Source organism: Medicago sativa, chromosome 5, assembly GCF_051527215.1.
Source record: "Medicago sativa cultivar Bolivia chromosome 5, Bolivia_mono, whole genome shotgun sequence".
NCBI classification, from domain to species: Eukaryota; Viridiplantae; Streptophyta; class Magnoliopsida; order Fabales; family Fabaceae; genus Medicago; species Medicago sativa.
In genome coordinates, this window is record NC_140753.1 from 42,582,556 (window position 1) to 42,599,637 (window position 17,082).

The 17,082-nt window shown below is 35.0% G+C and overlaps 2 protein-coding genes across 3 annotated transcripts; one reads left to right on the forward strand and one right to left on the reverse strand.

Annotated features, from left to right (window-relative positions):
• Positions 1–510: 510 nt before the first annotated feature.
• Positions 511–4,877, forward strand: LOC146922233 (proline-rich receptor-like protein kinase PERK9). The gene is made up of 8 exons (XM_085715263.1): positions 511–1,605; positions 1,874–2,278; positions 2,394–2,480; positions 2,712–2,782; positions 2,871–2,947; positions 3,070–3,214; positions 4,159–4,320; positions 4,423–4,877. The coding sequence occupies exons 1-8, from the start codon at positions 702–704 to the stop codon at positions 4,600–4,602; spliced, it is 2,031 nt and encodes a 676-aa protein (XP_085571389.1). The 5' UTR covers positions 511–701; the 3' UTR covers positions 4,603–4,877.
• A 2,433-nt stretch (positions 4,878–7,310) lies between these two features.
• Positions 7,311–10,256, reverse strand: LOC146922234 (RNA-binding CRS1 / YhbY (CRM) domain-containing protein). Of its 2 annotated transcripts, none has more exons than XM_085715265.1 (5): positions 9,792–10,256; positions 8,660–8,787; positions 8,342–8,567; positions 8,125–8,252; positions 7,311–7,991 (listed from the first exon to the last, which is right to left on the reverse strand). In XM_085715265.1, the coding sequence occupies exons 1-5, from the start codon at positions 10,216–10,218 to the stop codon at positions 7,899–7,901; spliced, it is 1,002 nt and encodes a 333-aa protein (XP_085571391.1). In that variant the 5' UTR covers positions 10,219–10,256; the 3' UTR covers positions 7,311–7,898. The 2 variants fall into 2 exon arrangements, with proteins under 2 accessions (XP_085571391.1, XP_085571392.1); XM_085715266.1 differs by having other exon boundaries at positions 7,311–7,996.
• Positions 10,257–17,082: the final 6,826 nt, after the last annotated feature.

Below are 17,082 nucleotides of genomic sequence, written 5' to 3' on the forward strand. Positions count from 1 at the left end.
TATAATTTTTGTGTATATGATTAAAAAAGAAATTCTTTAAACTCTTTTTGAAAATTGAGCAACTTTTACACGGACGCAACCCAATATTAAGTTTTTTAGACACACAAATGATAAAAATTAAAAGAAAAGGAAAATGATAGATATAGTGACAAAATTTATAAAGAAAATTTTAAGACAGTGTATTTGCTAACACTTTTACTTAATTACACACCATTACCTCCCTTGATTTCCGTCAAATAACAAATTTAATTGGTTGAGACATTTTTTTGATAAATTTTTGATAAAAACTCTCTAGATAAATAACAATATTTATTTTTTTTTAAATTAAATTTTTTAATTTGCGAGTCCAAATATTTCTTCAACTTTGGCACTATTGAATTTGGGGTTGTTCTGATTTTGGAATTGGACCCCACAATCCGTGTTAGTGAAGCAAAAGGAGAGAAGAAAAATTAATTAATTAATGGAAAAGAATAGTAGGAGTATTACTATCAGCTTGTTCTTGAATTGAGTAAAAGTTGAAGAATTATTCAAAGAAAACAAGTTTAAGTTGTGAGGATCCTGTCAATGGTGCTGAGTGGTGATCATCAAGATAGTTTACAGAAATAAGAAACATATTGGTTGGGTTGGTGACACAAACATTCATTCTTCTTCTTCATGTGTTTTTAATAAGAAATGCGAGTTTCAAGCGTTGAAAGATAAATATGTCAGCGGCGTCGCCGTCTCCGGCATCCTCTAATACCACTCAACCACCTTCCTCAGCCACTGCTCCGCCACCGCAACAACCATCAGCTGCACCTCCTCCAGTAACATCACCACCTCTTTCAGCTCCTCCTCCAGCAGTGCCGTCTCCTACTCCGACTTCACCAGCGCCTCGTGCTTCAACTCCGTCGCCGCCTCCTGTAGCTCCTACTCTAACCCCGCCAACACGCCCTCTGCCACCGCCACCACAGTCACCTGTTCCGCCAAGAACCTCGCCTCCACCGGATAATTCACCCCCTCCTCCCACTGTTACACCACCCAGACGTTCACCTCCACCACCCCCTAAAAACTCATCTCAAACGCCACCTCCTAGGCCACAACCACCATCATCACCACCATTACAACCACCATCATCATCGCCACCACCATTACAACCACCACCATCACCGCCTAGGCCATCCCCGGCACCACCAGTACAACCACCATCATCATTCCCATCACCACCACCATTACAACCTCCACCTCCAAAGTCATCACCACCACCATCATCATTACTATCACCACCACCAACATCATCAACCCCTCCTCCTGCCAGGCCTATTACACAACCACCTCCACCTCCACCATCAAATTCAACAAGACCGAGGCTATCTCCTCCAACACCCTCCTCAATCATTCAACTGTCGCCACCTCCTCCACCGCCGCAGAACGGATCAGAAAACTCAAGCCCTCAATCCGGAGGAATTAGTTCTGGTGCTATATTGGCTATTGCTGTGTTTGGTGGAATTATATTTCTTGGCTTCATTGGAGTTGCTATCTGGTGCTTCAGAAGACAAAGCAAAAAGGATTCTTCTAATCATGGTTATGTCATGCCTTCCACTCTTCCCTCCTCCTCAACTGAATCAGGTAAATTTCTTTGCTCCTATTATTTGCAACAACGGACATTGGACACACGATACACAGACACTTTGAATGTAACCACATGTGTGAGTGTAGGTAGTGTTAGGTGTTGGACACTAGACGGTAGACACACGCCTTGAGCCTCAAGTTACTTTTTATGCATATTTGTTGAACCAGTTGTTAACATTCTTATTTTTATCATGATCATACTTTGAAACTTCAATTTCTTACCATTGAATTTGAATCAGTTAAGGTTTGTAAAATTATTGTCCAGATTCATCATTTTTTAAGATACATGCTGCCTCTACTCCTCTTGTAAGCAGTGATGTTGTGCATACACCATCTGATCCTGGTGGTGGAATGGGCCACTCGAGGAACTGGTTTTCATATGAAGAGCTAATCAAGGCCACAAATGGTTTCTCGACTCTGAATCTTTTGGGAGAAGGTGGATTTGGCTCTGTGTATAAAGGAATTTTACCTGATGGGAGAGAGATAGCAGTGAAGCAACTCAAAATTGGTGGAAGTCAAGGGGAGAGAGAATTCAAAGCCGAAGTTGACATTATTAGTCGCATACATCATCGTCATTTGGTTTCATTAGTTGGATACTGCATTCAAGATAACAGAAAAATACTTGTCTATGACTACGTCCCTAACAATACCCTTTATTTTCATCTACACGGTAAATGTAACTCCTTCTCAGTTGGTACATTAACAGATTGTTTCTTACATGAGATTTTTTGAATATTTGAATACTTTTGATTGTGTTGTGTTGAATGAAATATTGGAATTTGCAGAAGAAGGTCAACCTGTACTCGAATGGGAAAAACGTGTTAAAATCGCAGCTGGTGCAGCTCGAGGAATAGCTTATCTTCATGAAGACTGTAATTACCAATCCTCATTATTTTGTTCTTTGCTCTTGACACAATTGTTGGACACTCTATGATACTGAATAGTGTAGACAGTAGATATGGCTTGTTGGCTAGAAGATTCAATTTGATGCATATAAAAATTGTTAAATATAGATAGATACTTTCAGATGTGGATCAATGTTACATTAGAATTGAGTCAATCGAGCTGACACGACTGATGTTGTTGAATTATGCATATTTCAGGCAATCCTCGGATTATTCATAGAGATATCAAGCCATCAAACATTCTTTTGGATGACAACTATGAAGCTCGTGTAAATGCCATTCCACTTATTCAATGTTTGTTATTGTTTGCTTCACTTATTATATCCAAATCTAAGTACTCCTATTTTTTTGTTATAGGTCGCAGATTTCGGCCTAGCCAAATTAGCTCAGGATGCAAATACACATGTATCGACGCGCGTCATGGGAACTTTTGGGTGGGTATATGCTTATTATTATTTATGCAAACTATTCATTTAGTTAATATTGCATTTAGACTAACAATCTATTGGTTCAAAAAAAAGTGTCAATATTGATTGCCTTTGTTCCCTATTGAAAGGTATGTTGCCCCTGAATATGCATCAAGTGGAAAATTGACTGACAGGTCTGATGTATATTCTTTTGGAGTTGTGCTTTTGGAACTTATTACCGGACGGATGCCCGTAGATCCATCACAAATGGGAGATGAGAGTCTAGTTGAATGGGTATATAAAGATATCAATCTTACTCTCCTAAGTTATGTACTACTATTGCTTTATTATTGCTGATAAACCATTAGTTTCTATTAAACAAATGCTAAGGATCAGAAATTTATTTCATGATTGTGCTTTTCTTTTCTTTGGAAATTTTATCTTTTATTTATAGTGACTCCTGTATAAAAGGACAACAAAATGCCCAATCTTTTGAATCACTGACCTGAGAGGTGAACACATTCTAAGAGAATCAAAGAGAATAAATCCATGCTCTGTATTTTTTTGTGTTCCGTTGTCCAAGGTATATAAGCCTTAATTTAGTTAATGCAGGCACACCAAATGTCCTCGGTTTTCCATGCCTCCGATGTTTGGCAATATTTTTAATGATCAAACAATGAATCTACACTTGAGATGTATGTTTCTAGTGTTTAATTTCTTTTAGCTCTGGAGTATCAGGTCTTGGTCTTAATTTTAGTATGCATATATCAGTGCATATCTCTATATCAAGGTTTAGAGGCACTTGGTAATTTATTGAGTATCATCGTTCATCTTAAACACAAACTGATGAAGACTTAGATACCTGAATATTATTTTGCTATAGTTTTTTTCTTCGTGGATAGCAACATTTGTGTTGACCTTATCATAGTGTGCTGTGTCCACAAACTATGCATGCATACCGGTATTGTCAAACGTGGTTCACGGAAAATAGCGGTTTGTTCGAATTCCACTACACTTTAGTGATATAGCATCGTTATAGCTGTTATTTGGCAACACTATGTACTAAACGGCATATTGCGTAACAATAGAAATTTGTTCAAATTCTGCTACGCTATAGCCGTTATTTGACAACACTAATCCATACATGAGAAATGAGAATATAGAGTCATGTCATATAAATTTGTAAAGGTTAATCATCTTTACTTGAATCGCCATTGAAGATGCTACCTTTATTTCAGGCTCGACCATTGCTTAGTGATGCACTTGAAACTGGGGAATTTGAGAGTTTGGTAGATCCAAAGCTAGGGAAGAACTACATTGATAGTGAAATGTTTTGCATGATTGAAGTTGCTGCTGCTTGTGTTCGACATTCAGCTTCTAAGAGACCTCGCATGGGACAGGTAAATATTGAAAATAAACAGCAAACATATTAAATCTGAGAGTTTATCAACAAACAAACATGCAAGCTACTGATATTGTTTTTTCTTGATTTCATTTCGTAGGTTGTTAGAGCTTTCGAAAGCTTAGCAACTTCAGATCTAACAAACGGAATGCGGGTTGGTGAAAGCCAGGCATTTGACTCTGCACAACAATCTGAAGAAATAAGATTGTTTCGGAGGATGGCATTTGGTAGTCAAAATTATAGCTCCGAATATTTTAATCACTCTAGCTTGCGTCTGTAAAGGCCAATGTATGTATGTATGTAGTGAAAGAGTTTATTTTGGACCAAAACTTCAATCAAGCAAAGCCAAGGGGAGAAGGCCCTGGTTGAATATTTTTGGCTGTAGATATGGCTAATGTCTGTTGGTGCTTTTGATTCTGGAACTGCTGACTGGACTCATCAGATTCAAACACCCATTCTTGTGTTGTTTTCATTAACTGTTCTTTGACAGAATTTTGTTTCTTGTAAATATAACTTATAATAGATAATAAATTGATTTGTAGCATAGTGATAAAATACATGTATGGTGGTTCTTGGCATGGCTTTACATATTCTTTTGAATTTATAGCAATGTATAGCTAGAAGTTAATGTCTTAGCCTCTGTTGTCAATAGCGGTCTAACACGGCGCGATCGCGGCGCGGAGCGGCTGAAAACAGCCTAGCGCGTCAGAACGCGACCGAGTCGCGCGTTAGGCAAAAGCGGAACAAAAGCGGGTCAACGCGGGCAAAAAGCGGGTCAATGCGGGCAAAAAGCGGGTCAACGCGGGCAAAAAGCGGGTCAACAATAAAATCTCATCAGAAACCACAAAATCTCATCTCTGTTCTCTGTTAATCATCCTTTTTTTTACAGTCAAAATGAAGAAGAAAGGGTGAAAGATTGATTAGAGATCTAGGAATTAATATGATCAAGATGAAGACGATCTAGAGATCTAGGAATTAATATGATCAAGATGAAGTCTAAATGTGAATGCAAAATAAAATTTTCTCATCTATATTAATACTAAATATATTTTTTTCATACTTTTTTAGTCCTTAATTAATAATATAATATTTAGTTTTAGTGTCCGCGTCATGTAAAAGCGCCCGCGTCGCGCCCGCTTACCGCGCCGCGTCAATTTTTTGTTGGCCGCGCCGCGCCGCGTTTCCGCTTTGACAACTATGGTCTTAGCAATGTATAGCTAGAAGTTAATGTCTTTGGTATTTGAGAGGTGAAAGAGTAGACTTGTAATTTGTAGGCTGTAGCATTGGCAACAAATATTTGCCCTGCTAATGAGTGGCAATTTAGAAAGAAGAATGTTTTTATAAATGAAAGTTTGAAAATATTGCTACCGACCTGGTAGGTAAACAAGGCAATTATGAAACTAATTAAACTTTCTTTAATTGAATATGAAAGCTGGTCAAATTAAATCGAGAAACCACTCACTAATACTAGACTAAAGCAATAGGCAAAGATTTTTTCTAGTCACACTAAAAAATTGGTTCCTCCCTAAATTATTATGTTGATGCTTTGACTAATGAAGGATGCAAAGGAGGCTTGTCTTTGATCATTTATGAGCAATGTCCGACTCAATTTTTGATTATTTATGAGCAATGTCTGATTAATTTAGGCATTTGTTAGTTGCTAAATGTATGGTAGTGGAAACTCTTCGTTCGATTTTGTAGTTCCAATTTCTTTGTATTTCGAGATTAATGAGTTGGAGAAAGATATGATTTTTTATAGAACAATATAGCGTCAACTCAACTTAGTGAAATAAGGCTTGGGTGTTGTTATCCTTTTTCTTCGGGCATCAATCCTTTTTTTTATCCAAAAAAAAATACTAAAATATCCTCTTTTTTTAAATAAAATTTTTAAAACCCGTCTTTTCACTCATTACCTCTCATCAAATCCCTCAAATTTGCCTTGGTGAGCTTAGCTCAGTTGGTTAGGACAATGCATAAAATATTCAAGGTCACCCCGGCCACTACCAAAAAAATCCCTCCAATTTCATTTCTCTTCATGCATTTTTTTTTTCGCGCTTTCAAGCTCCCCTTAGGCGTTTTGAAACTGTTTTATTCATTGTATGTAACTAGATGTGTTTGATTTTGAGCTCAAAAAAATAATGATTCTTTTGTTTATGAGTTTTTCTTCTAAATTTCAGGGATGTACATGAACCAAGTTCACGTAGGTCTACGTAAATTTAGTTCGCGTGTATGTAAGTGAACTCATAGGGTTCATTTGTCGTTGCAGAAGAGGGAAGTTACTTTGGCATCATGGGAGGTTTCAAATTTCCATTTTAGTATAAGTGCTTATGCTGCTTCTATGTGTTTTCTGCTCAAAGATGTTGTGGTAGGATGGTGAACTACTGTGGTACATTGAAACCGACAACACTTTAGGATTCAGGTAAAATATTTTCATTTCCATGAGAGATGATATGTAGTTGAGTTATGTGTTTTTGTTTCGTTGTTTTTCAGGGATGTAACTGGATTTTTTTTTTTTTTTTAATCTATGAGTAAGCGATTTGGGCATTATGATTGTATTTTAAATAGATTTGAGTGTAAAGGATATTTTTGGAAAGTAAATAAAAAAAAAATCTCAGACAAAGTAGATGGGTCTGCTCATTCAATTCTCAGTGTTCATGCTGGTAAGGTAAATGAACAATGTATTGTTGCATAGAAGACTTCACTTCCAAGTAAGGTTCAAATTTTTATTTTTCTAAATCAGAACGCTTAACTACATGTGTCGATTCCTACGGTCAAGGAAATCTTGCATTCACATAGTCAAGCACACATGATGAGTCGTTCGATGCATCTAGCAGTACAATTTGATTTGGTCTGTGCTTCTAACTTTCAACCCCAAAATAACACCATCTAACCAAGAAAACATATTTTACATATAGACAATGAAAAGCATTGGGAGAGTCCTCCGCCTCAGTGCCACAATGTCAATGTCCTAAACCCTAGACCATAAGATAAACTTTCAACAGCATTCCGATTCATTGGTTCAATACAAAACAAAATAGTGCTCTAATCCAAGCTGTCAAAGTAAACATTTCCTCAAAGCAGTGTACAGAGTGGGGATGCCTACTACACAACATTGTAATGTGTTCTTAGGTTGTATTGTCACAATACATGATATACTAACAAAATAAGAACTACCAAGGACTGAGACTTGTCTTACAAAAAACAAATGAATAATCGACTCGTAGAAAAACTCCAACTATGAAAGTCATACAGCCTTCGTGTGCAGTAACAAGCTGATTTGAGTGATCTTAATAATGACCAAATACATCTCCCCTTCAGCAGATTGCCTGATTATGATTCCATGAAAACAAATGCTGGCTAACAAACTCTCAGCCAAATTGATTAGTTAAGGAAATGGTACCATACAATAATATTATTAACTTTGCATCACAGTCAATTAACATTCTCCTGCCAAGGTTTTCTGTGTGTATGGGGAAATATGTGAGATGTACAGATGACTGAATCATAATGTCAGTATCACACCAGCTTGGAAACATCTCCAAATTCTAGCATTAGACCCTATAATTTAATACTCCATTATAGATCTGAAGGCTGTTCTTGATTTAAAATTCCTCTCCAAAGGACTATTTGTTCATCCTTGAACAAGATAGGGACACATGGCACTAAATCCTGTGCTAATAGGAACATAGTTAAATACATTAAGCAAACCATGCACGTTTTATTTTCAATCTAAAGATATTTTTTTAAGGAAATTTTCAATCTAAAGATTAAAGCATTGAATTTTATAATCCTACAGACATACCCTTAGCTTCACTCCAATCTTTTTGCAGTCACTTGTACCAACATGAGTGCAGTCCAGTCTCACAACCTCTTCAGTCTTCAAAGCTTCCCTCACCCTCTCCACCACATTCACATAAACACCATTTCTAGCTAAACATGAAAATCCCAACTTTAAACTGGGATAGTAAAAAGACAAATAGTAATTCTTTTTGTAAATCTACAGCCGCATATTTACTTACTGAGTTTCATCAGAGGATGGGAGTTCAACCCCTTGTTTCGCAATTCTTTTGTTTTCTCATGTGTTAAACCTTCAATCACATTCTTCACAAGCTTGGGATATATTGGTGCATACGGCTTCCAGAGCATAAGAGGTATAACAGGACGGTTATTGGGATCATAATGTCGTCCTCTGTACAAGATCAGTATATTCATGTTGCGGTAGATAATTTTTCCACCAGACTTGTCCTGTAGATAAACAAGAACCATTTTGAAACTCTACTTTAGAAAGATCAATCTTTTCACTTTAAAAATAAAAATGAAAAACAATTATGTTTGACCTCAAGGTGGAAGCAAATATTGTCCATGTCTAAAGTTGGCACGCCCAAACACTTAATCCTAACAGCTTCAGCTTTCTTCCAATGGTTATGGATGTCATCCAAAGTGTTGTGAGTGACTCCCCCCTTCCCTAGCACAACATCAAGATCGTTTAGCTACTTGCCATTAAACTACGATAAGAAAACACCTATACTAAGACCCAAATTTGGGTACACTAAGGCTTTGTTTGCGAGTTTGGAGGGGAAGGGAAGGGAAGGCTTGGGAAAAAAAGGAATGAGTAAGTGGAAGAAATAGATAAAAATGGGAGGGGAGGGCCTTGGGGGGCTAATTTTTCTTCATAATACTAAACCCTCCTCATTTGGGGGAACTAAAAAATTGTATTGGATGAGGGTTTTGGGGGGTTATGGAGGGTTTATATGAATTCTTCAAATTTAATCTATGTTGTTATATTATTTTTAAAATTAAAAATATAGTAATCATATGCATTAATTAATCATTCTCTAAAAAACTACTCTTTTAAATTTTTTGAAACATTTCTCCATTTTCCCTCATGTTTTCCACCCCTCAAAGCCTTTCCCTCCCCTCCAAACTCGCAAACAAAGCCTAAAACTATTTTCGAGAGAAGAGAGCATAACCCATAATTGGAAAACCAAATGAGTGAAGGACTGAATTTCAACAGCATAATTTATCATACATGTGCAGATATTTCATGAGTTGATTTTTAAACAATAATTATAGTACAAACGCAATGCTAAATGCATGTCCGTGCGGTGCGTTTGTGCCTTTGTTTTTTTAAGTAGACAAACACAAAAACAAATGCACCGTGCAGACATACATTTAACATTGCAGCAGACTTATTAGTCACAACTATGTGCATTTGTTCTCAAATCCCAATATTAACTAACACAAATATATTCAGGGGTGGGGATACTGTGTTTACAGTGCTTGTTTTTTTGAAGGGTTTATCTTCACGGTGTTTTTAGGTGGTTATAGTGTACCGTTATATGCGGCACCATTTGTATCTTGTTTTCGTCCATATCTTACGTCTTGCGGGGATCGCGATTAATAAATATTTGCCGATTCAAAAAAAAAAACTAACACAAATATAAAAAAGTAAGAGTTGAATAACACCACCTAAATTGATTTGCCTAGAGCAGTCGCTATGACGGTAGCGTTCGACGAGTTCCGCTACCTCCTGATCCTCTAAGGGGGCTCCGAGGACACGGTTCCGGTCCTCTTCAAACCTCTTCCGGTCGACTTGGTGCTGAACCGGAGCGGAAGTACCGGTCCATTTGCGGTCGAGGCGTCCTGGTCCGAAAGGAGAGAACTTAGGGGATTCGCGGAAGCTTATGGGTTTAATGGAATGGTGGGTTTCGGAGTAAGAGTACATGAAGTTGAATGGAAGGTCCGATTTGAGAGGTAGATTTGGTGGGTCTTGTTTGGTTTGATTTTGTGTTTTTTGGAGTTTTGGAGAGTGTGAAAACGGTGGGTCGTATAGGTCATGGGGAATGGATTTGCTGAGAAAGCGACGGGTCGGGAAGGAAAACAGGTGCTTCTGCATTCGCCGGCCGGGCTCTTCAACAAATTACAACTGTGTTAACAATTCAACATATTCAGAAGTAGAAATGATTTTAATGTATCTGATTAAAATGTTTTTAAATGCTAACAACACTCACTTTTCATTCACCATTTTCTTTTATCACTTACTCTTTTATCGAATGAAATCAATATATATCTCACCATTTATTTATTTTTTGAAGGATATGTCTCACCATTTATGTTGATCCAATTTTCAAAGTGTAGATCTACCATGATTTAAACTAATAAAAGAATGAGTATTAGAGAGAGTATTCAAAAGAGAGTGTTGTTGTTTCCTCAAAAAAAAAAATGTTGTTAGCATTACTCTAATTCAGTTAGTAAATATTGAATACATTGCAAAATATATGTAGTGATTGGGGTTCGAACCCCAAATATTTTTCTATTTATTTGTCTTTGTGCTTTGTTTGAGAGTTTGGTGTACAGGGAAGGGGAAGTGGAGGGTTTTGGAGTGTGAAAAGTATATATAAAAATGAAGAAATTTTACACATTTTTTTAAAAACGAACAATTTTTTTAGAGGATGATAAACTAATATTTTTTATTAATATTTTAAAATTTTATGAATATTATAACAATATTGATTGAATTTGAAGAATTCATATAAGTTCTTCAAAACATTTCTCGAATATAATTTTGAGTTTCCCAGACAAAAGGGATTTTGTATTATGAAAAAAAAATCATAAAGTCCTCTTCTCACAATGTCTTCTATTTTTTTCACTTGCTCCTTTATTTTATTTTTTTCAAAACCCTCCCTCCCTTCCTCTCCAAACTTCCAAACAAAGAGTAAGGATGAATTTATAGCCACTACGTTAAATGACCGAAAAAACAAAAATTTTAATTTTAAATATAATAAAAATATGGATTAAATTTGAAAAATGCATATAAACCCCCCAAAACTCTCGTCCAATACAATGTTTGAATTCCCCTAAATGAGGAGGATTTTGTTTTATAAGAAAAATGAACCCCAAAACCTTCCCATCATATTATTTATTCCACTTGTTCATTCCTTTTGAATATCATTATTTATTTGTATACTTGCTTGAATTGTGTCTTCTCTCTGAAACTAATAGTTAACTATTGTTGGTAGTAAATGGTAGTTAACTTCGGTTGAAGGTATTTTTGTCAGTTTAGGGTGCATGAGAGCAAAATAACGAAGCCTACAGAGCAACTTTCTATATCAATGGGATGGGAACATAGGCATAGTGTAACTGACCTGATGTTCTCCCTCAGTTCTAAAATAAGGATATTTCTTTTGCCACCATATTGTCTTCTCTTTGCTCAACTGTATTTAAAAAATACTCCGTTCGAATTATATAATCTGAACTGATTTTTAAAAAATTTCAGATTATGTAATCTGAAACCCCTAAAAATTCTTAACTTTGCTTTGGTTATGTAATCTGAAACCCCTAAAAATTCTTAACCTTGCTTTGGTTTACCCAAAACTTGTAAATATACAATTTGAAAAATACAATCTAAAAACTCTAATAATTTTCCGGCCTATATAATCTGAAATGTGTCAAATTCACCAATAAACCATTTCAAATACGAATTACAGTGTACAAGTTAACACATTTCTCATTATATAATCCTAACTGATTATATATGAAGGTGAGAAAAATACAAGAAAGAGAGGGAGTTGAATTGTGTTGATTTTTTAAAAATCTTTTTGAAGTGTTTTTAAAAAAACCGTTTAGAGTCTGATCGGAAGCAAAGTTTGAAATAGAGTTATGAGTGAAATTCAATTAAACACTAAGAGAGAGAAGGGAGAAGGAGACGACACAAGCAAATTATACTGGTTCCACTCTCAAACTGAGAGTAGTCCAGTCCCCTTGCACTTCCAAGATATTTTCACTATAATCACACAAGATTACAATTTGCTTAAACACACAGTAAGAGACTTCCTTTGCTTAATCACACAAGAAAAAGACTTCTACAATCTCAAAAGAGATTGTGTTTTACACTTGATATACAATCAAAGGTGTAAGAAGATTAAGTTCAGATAATACTTAAAAAATTCTAAGATATAAAGTTTTTAATAATTTCTCTAAGTGTTTGTGCCCTATATAATTTGATAGAGTAAGGACACTTGTAAAAGTTATAAAAAAAAATTTCTTTTTAACTTCCCAGGTCCTTATATAGGAGAAAATGAGAGATCCGTTGTTGAAGAAGTGCCAACACATCAAATTTATCCTTGAGAAGTTTGATCAGAGACGTTGAGATGTTGCCTTAATTGGATAATGTCGTCGAGTAGTCATTCGAAATTTCTTTGCTTCTAATGGAATGATTCGTTACATTCTCCTTATCCTTGAATTTTTTTGTTTGTTTATGCACGTTGTCAGTAGAAGACAAACATACGACCCTGAGTCTGATAGTGACATTCCTTCAAAAGACGACAAAGCTGGTCATAGTCTTCAGCTTCTGACGTGGTATTCAGATGTATGAATCCTTCAGAGTCCTCATTCCTTCAAATGCTTATGAGATAAAATCCTCTTCTGATTAGAACGTTGACCTTTCTTCAGATGTTGTTCCAAGTTTTAACATCTCCTCTTTTGCTTCAGATGTTATCTTATGCATTCGTAATCTTAATGTTTCAGAATCAAAACTTGACTTAAGAATTAAAATCTAGTTCTATGGTCATGCACACTTGAACACACATTAACATATTCAAAACTCATTTTGGTTCAACAATATATAGTTCAGATTATATAATCTCAACGATGTCAACACAAAAATAGAACATGTGTTGATTAGTTATCACCTTTTTTTTTTGGGTAAATTGAGGATTCATGGATGATTTGAACATGCAACAAACAGATCATATGCAAAAAAATTAATGGAAACATATGAAACAACACAAATTAAATATAGATCAACAATAGAAATTATTCAAATTTTACATCAATAATTCCAAACATAAATTAAAACTAAAATTATCCATCAAGTCAGAAAATAAAAAAACTACTGGGTAGCAGTGCCACTCCTACCACCCTTACGCCTCCGACTATAAATCATCCCTCCCTAAATCTCATGCAGGATCTGCTCCAAATTCAGCCTAGCCAGACTGCTCCTTTCCAGCGGACCACCTCCCATGATCCCTCAGACATGATCTCTAATACGTTCTAGCTGTAAGCTCATGTATAGCTCCTTAAGGGTCTCCTTTTCCGATGGCCTTGGAGCCTGTACATTCTCCGATGCAGACGTGTAATGATAAAATACCATCTTATGTGTCAAGTTGTCGTCTCTACACCAGTTACAACAACTTGACTCAGGTATGATTATGATCACGGATATAATGGATCAATTCTTTCACCTTAGAAGGAGAAAGAAAACCCATGAAAGGACCCCTTTTGCCTTCATGTAATGTTCTGTTCGTAAGAAAACAGGTTCACATCATATTTCCTCGTGTTTTAAATGAGTATCAAAATAAAAGTGTCAATATTTTCGTAGCACACAAAAATGAAATTATCAAACTTGTGATGAATGATACAATATTTGTAATCTCTAGAGTCATTTTCAATCTCGCCTATAAGCTACCGTGGACTGTAATTTCAACCACCCAGTGCAACTTTCATTTCAAGTAATTAATAACTTTGAAAGCTATCGTAACAAGAACGTAATCTTCAATTATTTGAAAAGGGCGAGAAATGGAGAGTATGTACAAAGATTGAATTGAAGATAAAACATAGCAGTCGCATTGGTATGTTGAACCATCAAATACTAACAGAAAGTGAAAGAGACCTCGTACTTACATATAGGTCATTTTTTTTACAGTACTTACATACAGGTCATTATTAAGAAAATAGTTGGTAAAGACCATTTTACAAAGAAACTTTTTGTGGTTATTCTTTTTTTCTTTTTGGACTACAAAGAGGGTATTAGCCCAGAAGTTATTTGTTTTAGATTCTCTAAAAAGTCATTTTTTATATGAATATGAATAATCTGAAGATTGTTCTTTAGCGACTTTTAAAATGAAGTATAAATCAAGGTTGAAAAGAATTAAAGTTTAAAATTATACACGTCAAAACAAATTTTCATTAATTTGATTAAAAATGCATACACACCATAAATTATGTTTTCCCCTCCGTCAGTTAAAAAGGTTTTTCTTTAAGAAATAATCAAAAAATATATAACTATAACATATAACTAAAGAGATTAATTAGAATTTTACACTGTCAACCAATTAAAATCACTAAATTAAACATGTCTTAATGCTAAAATAGAAAAAATCAAATAAAATCTTTTTCAATAAATACCTTCTACTCATGTTTTTTTTTAATTTTTTTAATTTAGGTATTTGATGTTGCCATTTTCAACTGCATCCTTTCATCCTTCCAAAGTTAGTTTGAAGGAGACGATTTGAAGAAAAAAGAAAATCATGAACATCTCTATTTCCTCCCACACCACCCGCTTCATTACATAACAAAAATAACTCTAATGAGAAAACCAAACAAAATCATCAAAAATATTCATCAACAAACACAAATAATTTACCCCTTTTGTTTATATTATTAATTTAGTACCAAAAGATCATCCCAACAACCATAGACTAATCAAATTATATTTTTTAAATCGAGCTATTTACAAAAAAAAAAAAAAACTTTAAATGTTACAAAAGTTAAACATTTAATCATGAAGAAAGAAACAATCTAAAAAGATAAGCTACATGATTTAGAGGGAGTTAAAAGAAGAAGAGATGAAGAAGAATGAGGATAAGCGTCAAGATAAAAGGAAAAGGGGATTGAAGAAAACAACAACCTTAAACTAAGAAACATGATTAGAAGAAAGTTATTAGGAAAGATTTTCTTTGATTTTTTTTTTCTTTCTATTTTTAACATTAAGGTGAGGTGTCTAATTGAGTGATTTTAATTGGTTGACAGTGTAAATTGTTTTACATTGTCAGTCTATTCTAATTAATCTCATAACTAAACCTCATTTTTCTTCAAAACAAATTTTTCGCCCCTCATTTTTGTTGTTGTTGTTGAGAATATCCTACACCCAAACATATAACTAGAACCTCAAAAATATGTCCTCGTGAGCTTAGCTCAATTGGTAGGGGCAACGCATGGTAATATGTAAGGTCTGGGGTTTAAACCCCGGCCACCACAAAAAAAAAAAAACCTCAAAAATATTGTTTTAGAAATCTAAAACAAACATGTCCTTATTCCTTTTCTCCGAAGTCCATTCAAGCCAACTATTTAGCCTAAGTAATCGAATGTATTCATTTATAAACTAAATTATTAATTTTAGGGTTAATTAAGTTTTTAGTCCCTATAAATATTCACAGTTTTGTTTTTAGTCCCTACAAAATAAAATCACACTTTTTAGTCCCTGTGACAATTTCCTTAAGCATTTTAGGGACTAAAAATGATGATGGAAAAATTTTATAGGGACTAAAAATGATGATGGAAAATTTTATAGGGACTAAAAATATTGATGGAAAATTTTATAGGGACTAAAAAGTGTGATTTTATTTTGTAGGGACTAAAAACAAAATTCTGAATATTTATAGGGACTATTTACTTAATTAACCCTTAATTTTATCTCACAAATGTGTCATGTGAATTATCTCTGATGTCAATTTTGATGAACTAATTTGACTTCTTTAAAAAAATTATCACCAAAATCGACAACAACAACCAAAGTCTATGGTGAGATTTAGCCTGAGAAAGGAAGGTTATTTCCCACCATGGGAAAGTTTGTTTGGATCATTGGATTATGTAAGGAACATAATATTATCATGGTCTGACAGTACCAGATCTAACCACTCATCATCTATTGTCGTCTTCCTCCTGGCACCTACGACCCACCACCTCATCGGACCTTCCACGTTGAACTTCCGCCGTCCTTCTCTTCATCATATATTTTCACTTCAACCTCACTCAGTCAGCCACCCTTCTCTCTCCTCCATGTCCATGCCCCCCATCCACCACCAACAACATCACCCACAACCACTTTCACCACCTGTAACTTCCATTCTCATCCAAACCAAGCTTCAGATCCAAAACACTCAGCTGAGCTCAATCTCTCTTTTCCTCTTTCTCTCTTAACCATTCAACTTCACTTTCCTAATGGGTCACTGAAAAATCTCATTTTTTTTTCTTTCTATTCTTACTTTCTGATTCTTTCTTTGTTCTTTAAAAATTCCAACAAACATGGTGAACATAACTACACCACAAGAAGACCAAACCAAACAAGTATGAATTGAATTCACAAAACCTAGTACTCAAAGAAATTCAGAAGAATGAGAAGAGTATGGAGGAGAGTTGGGACGTGAGCTTGGTGTTGTGGTGGGTGAGAGATGAGAGAGAATGGTTAGGGAAGATAGTATAAAAAATTCAGTGTAGAGTGTGCATGATAAGAGCATGTTCTTCTTTTAATCTAGTGGTAAGAATTCAACTTTCCCATGGTGGGAAAAAACTTTGCTTACCCAAGCTAAATGCTACCAAAGTCTATCCCTCTAAGTGGGGTCAACTACATAGATAAAATTATGTCATATTGTTTATCAAAAACCATATTTTGGCTTGACTCATTTTATTTTGGCTAAAAATAAACAATATTCATTTATTCGAAATTATATAGTACAGTGATTCAATACAAAACCACTAAAAACGGAAAGGATGAATCTGCAAAGTGTAAACAAATTCACATTATTTATGTTAATAACATAAAACAATAAACTACATAAGCCTACAGTAATGATTATATTCAAGTGTTTGGAATACTCATGTCTTCAGATATTTAAGGTTGATTAGACCAAAGTCACTGATTAGATTTGGACTGAATCAAAGTTGATATCACAATTTGAACTAAACAAACATAGTTACAAGA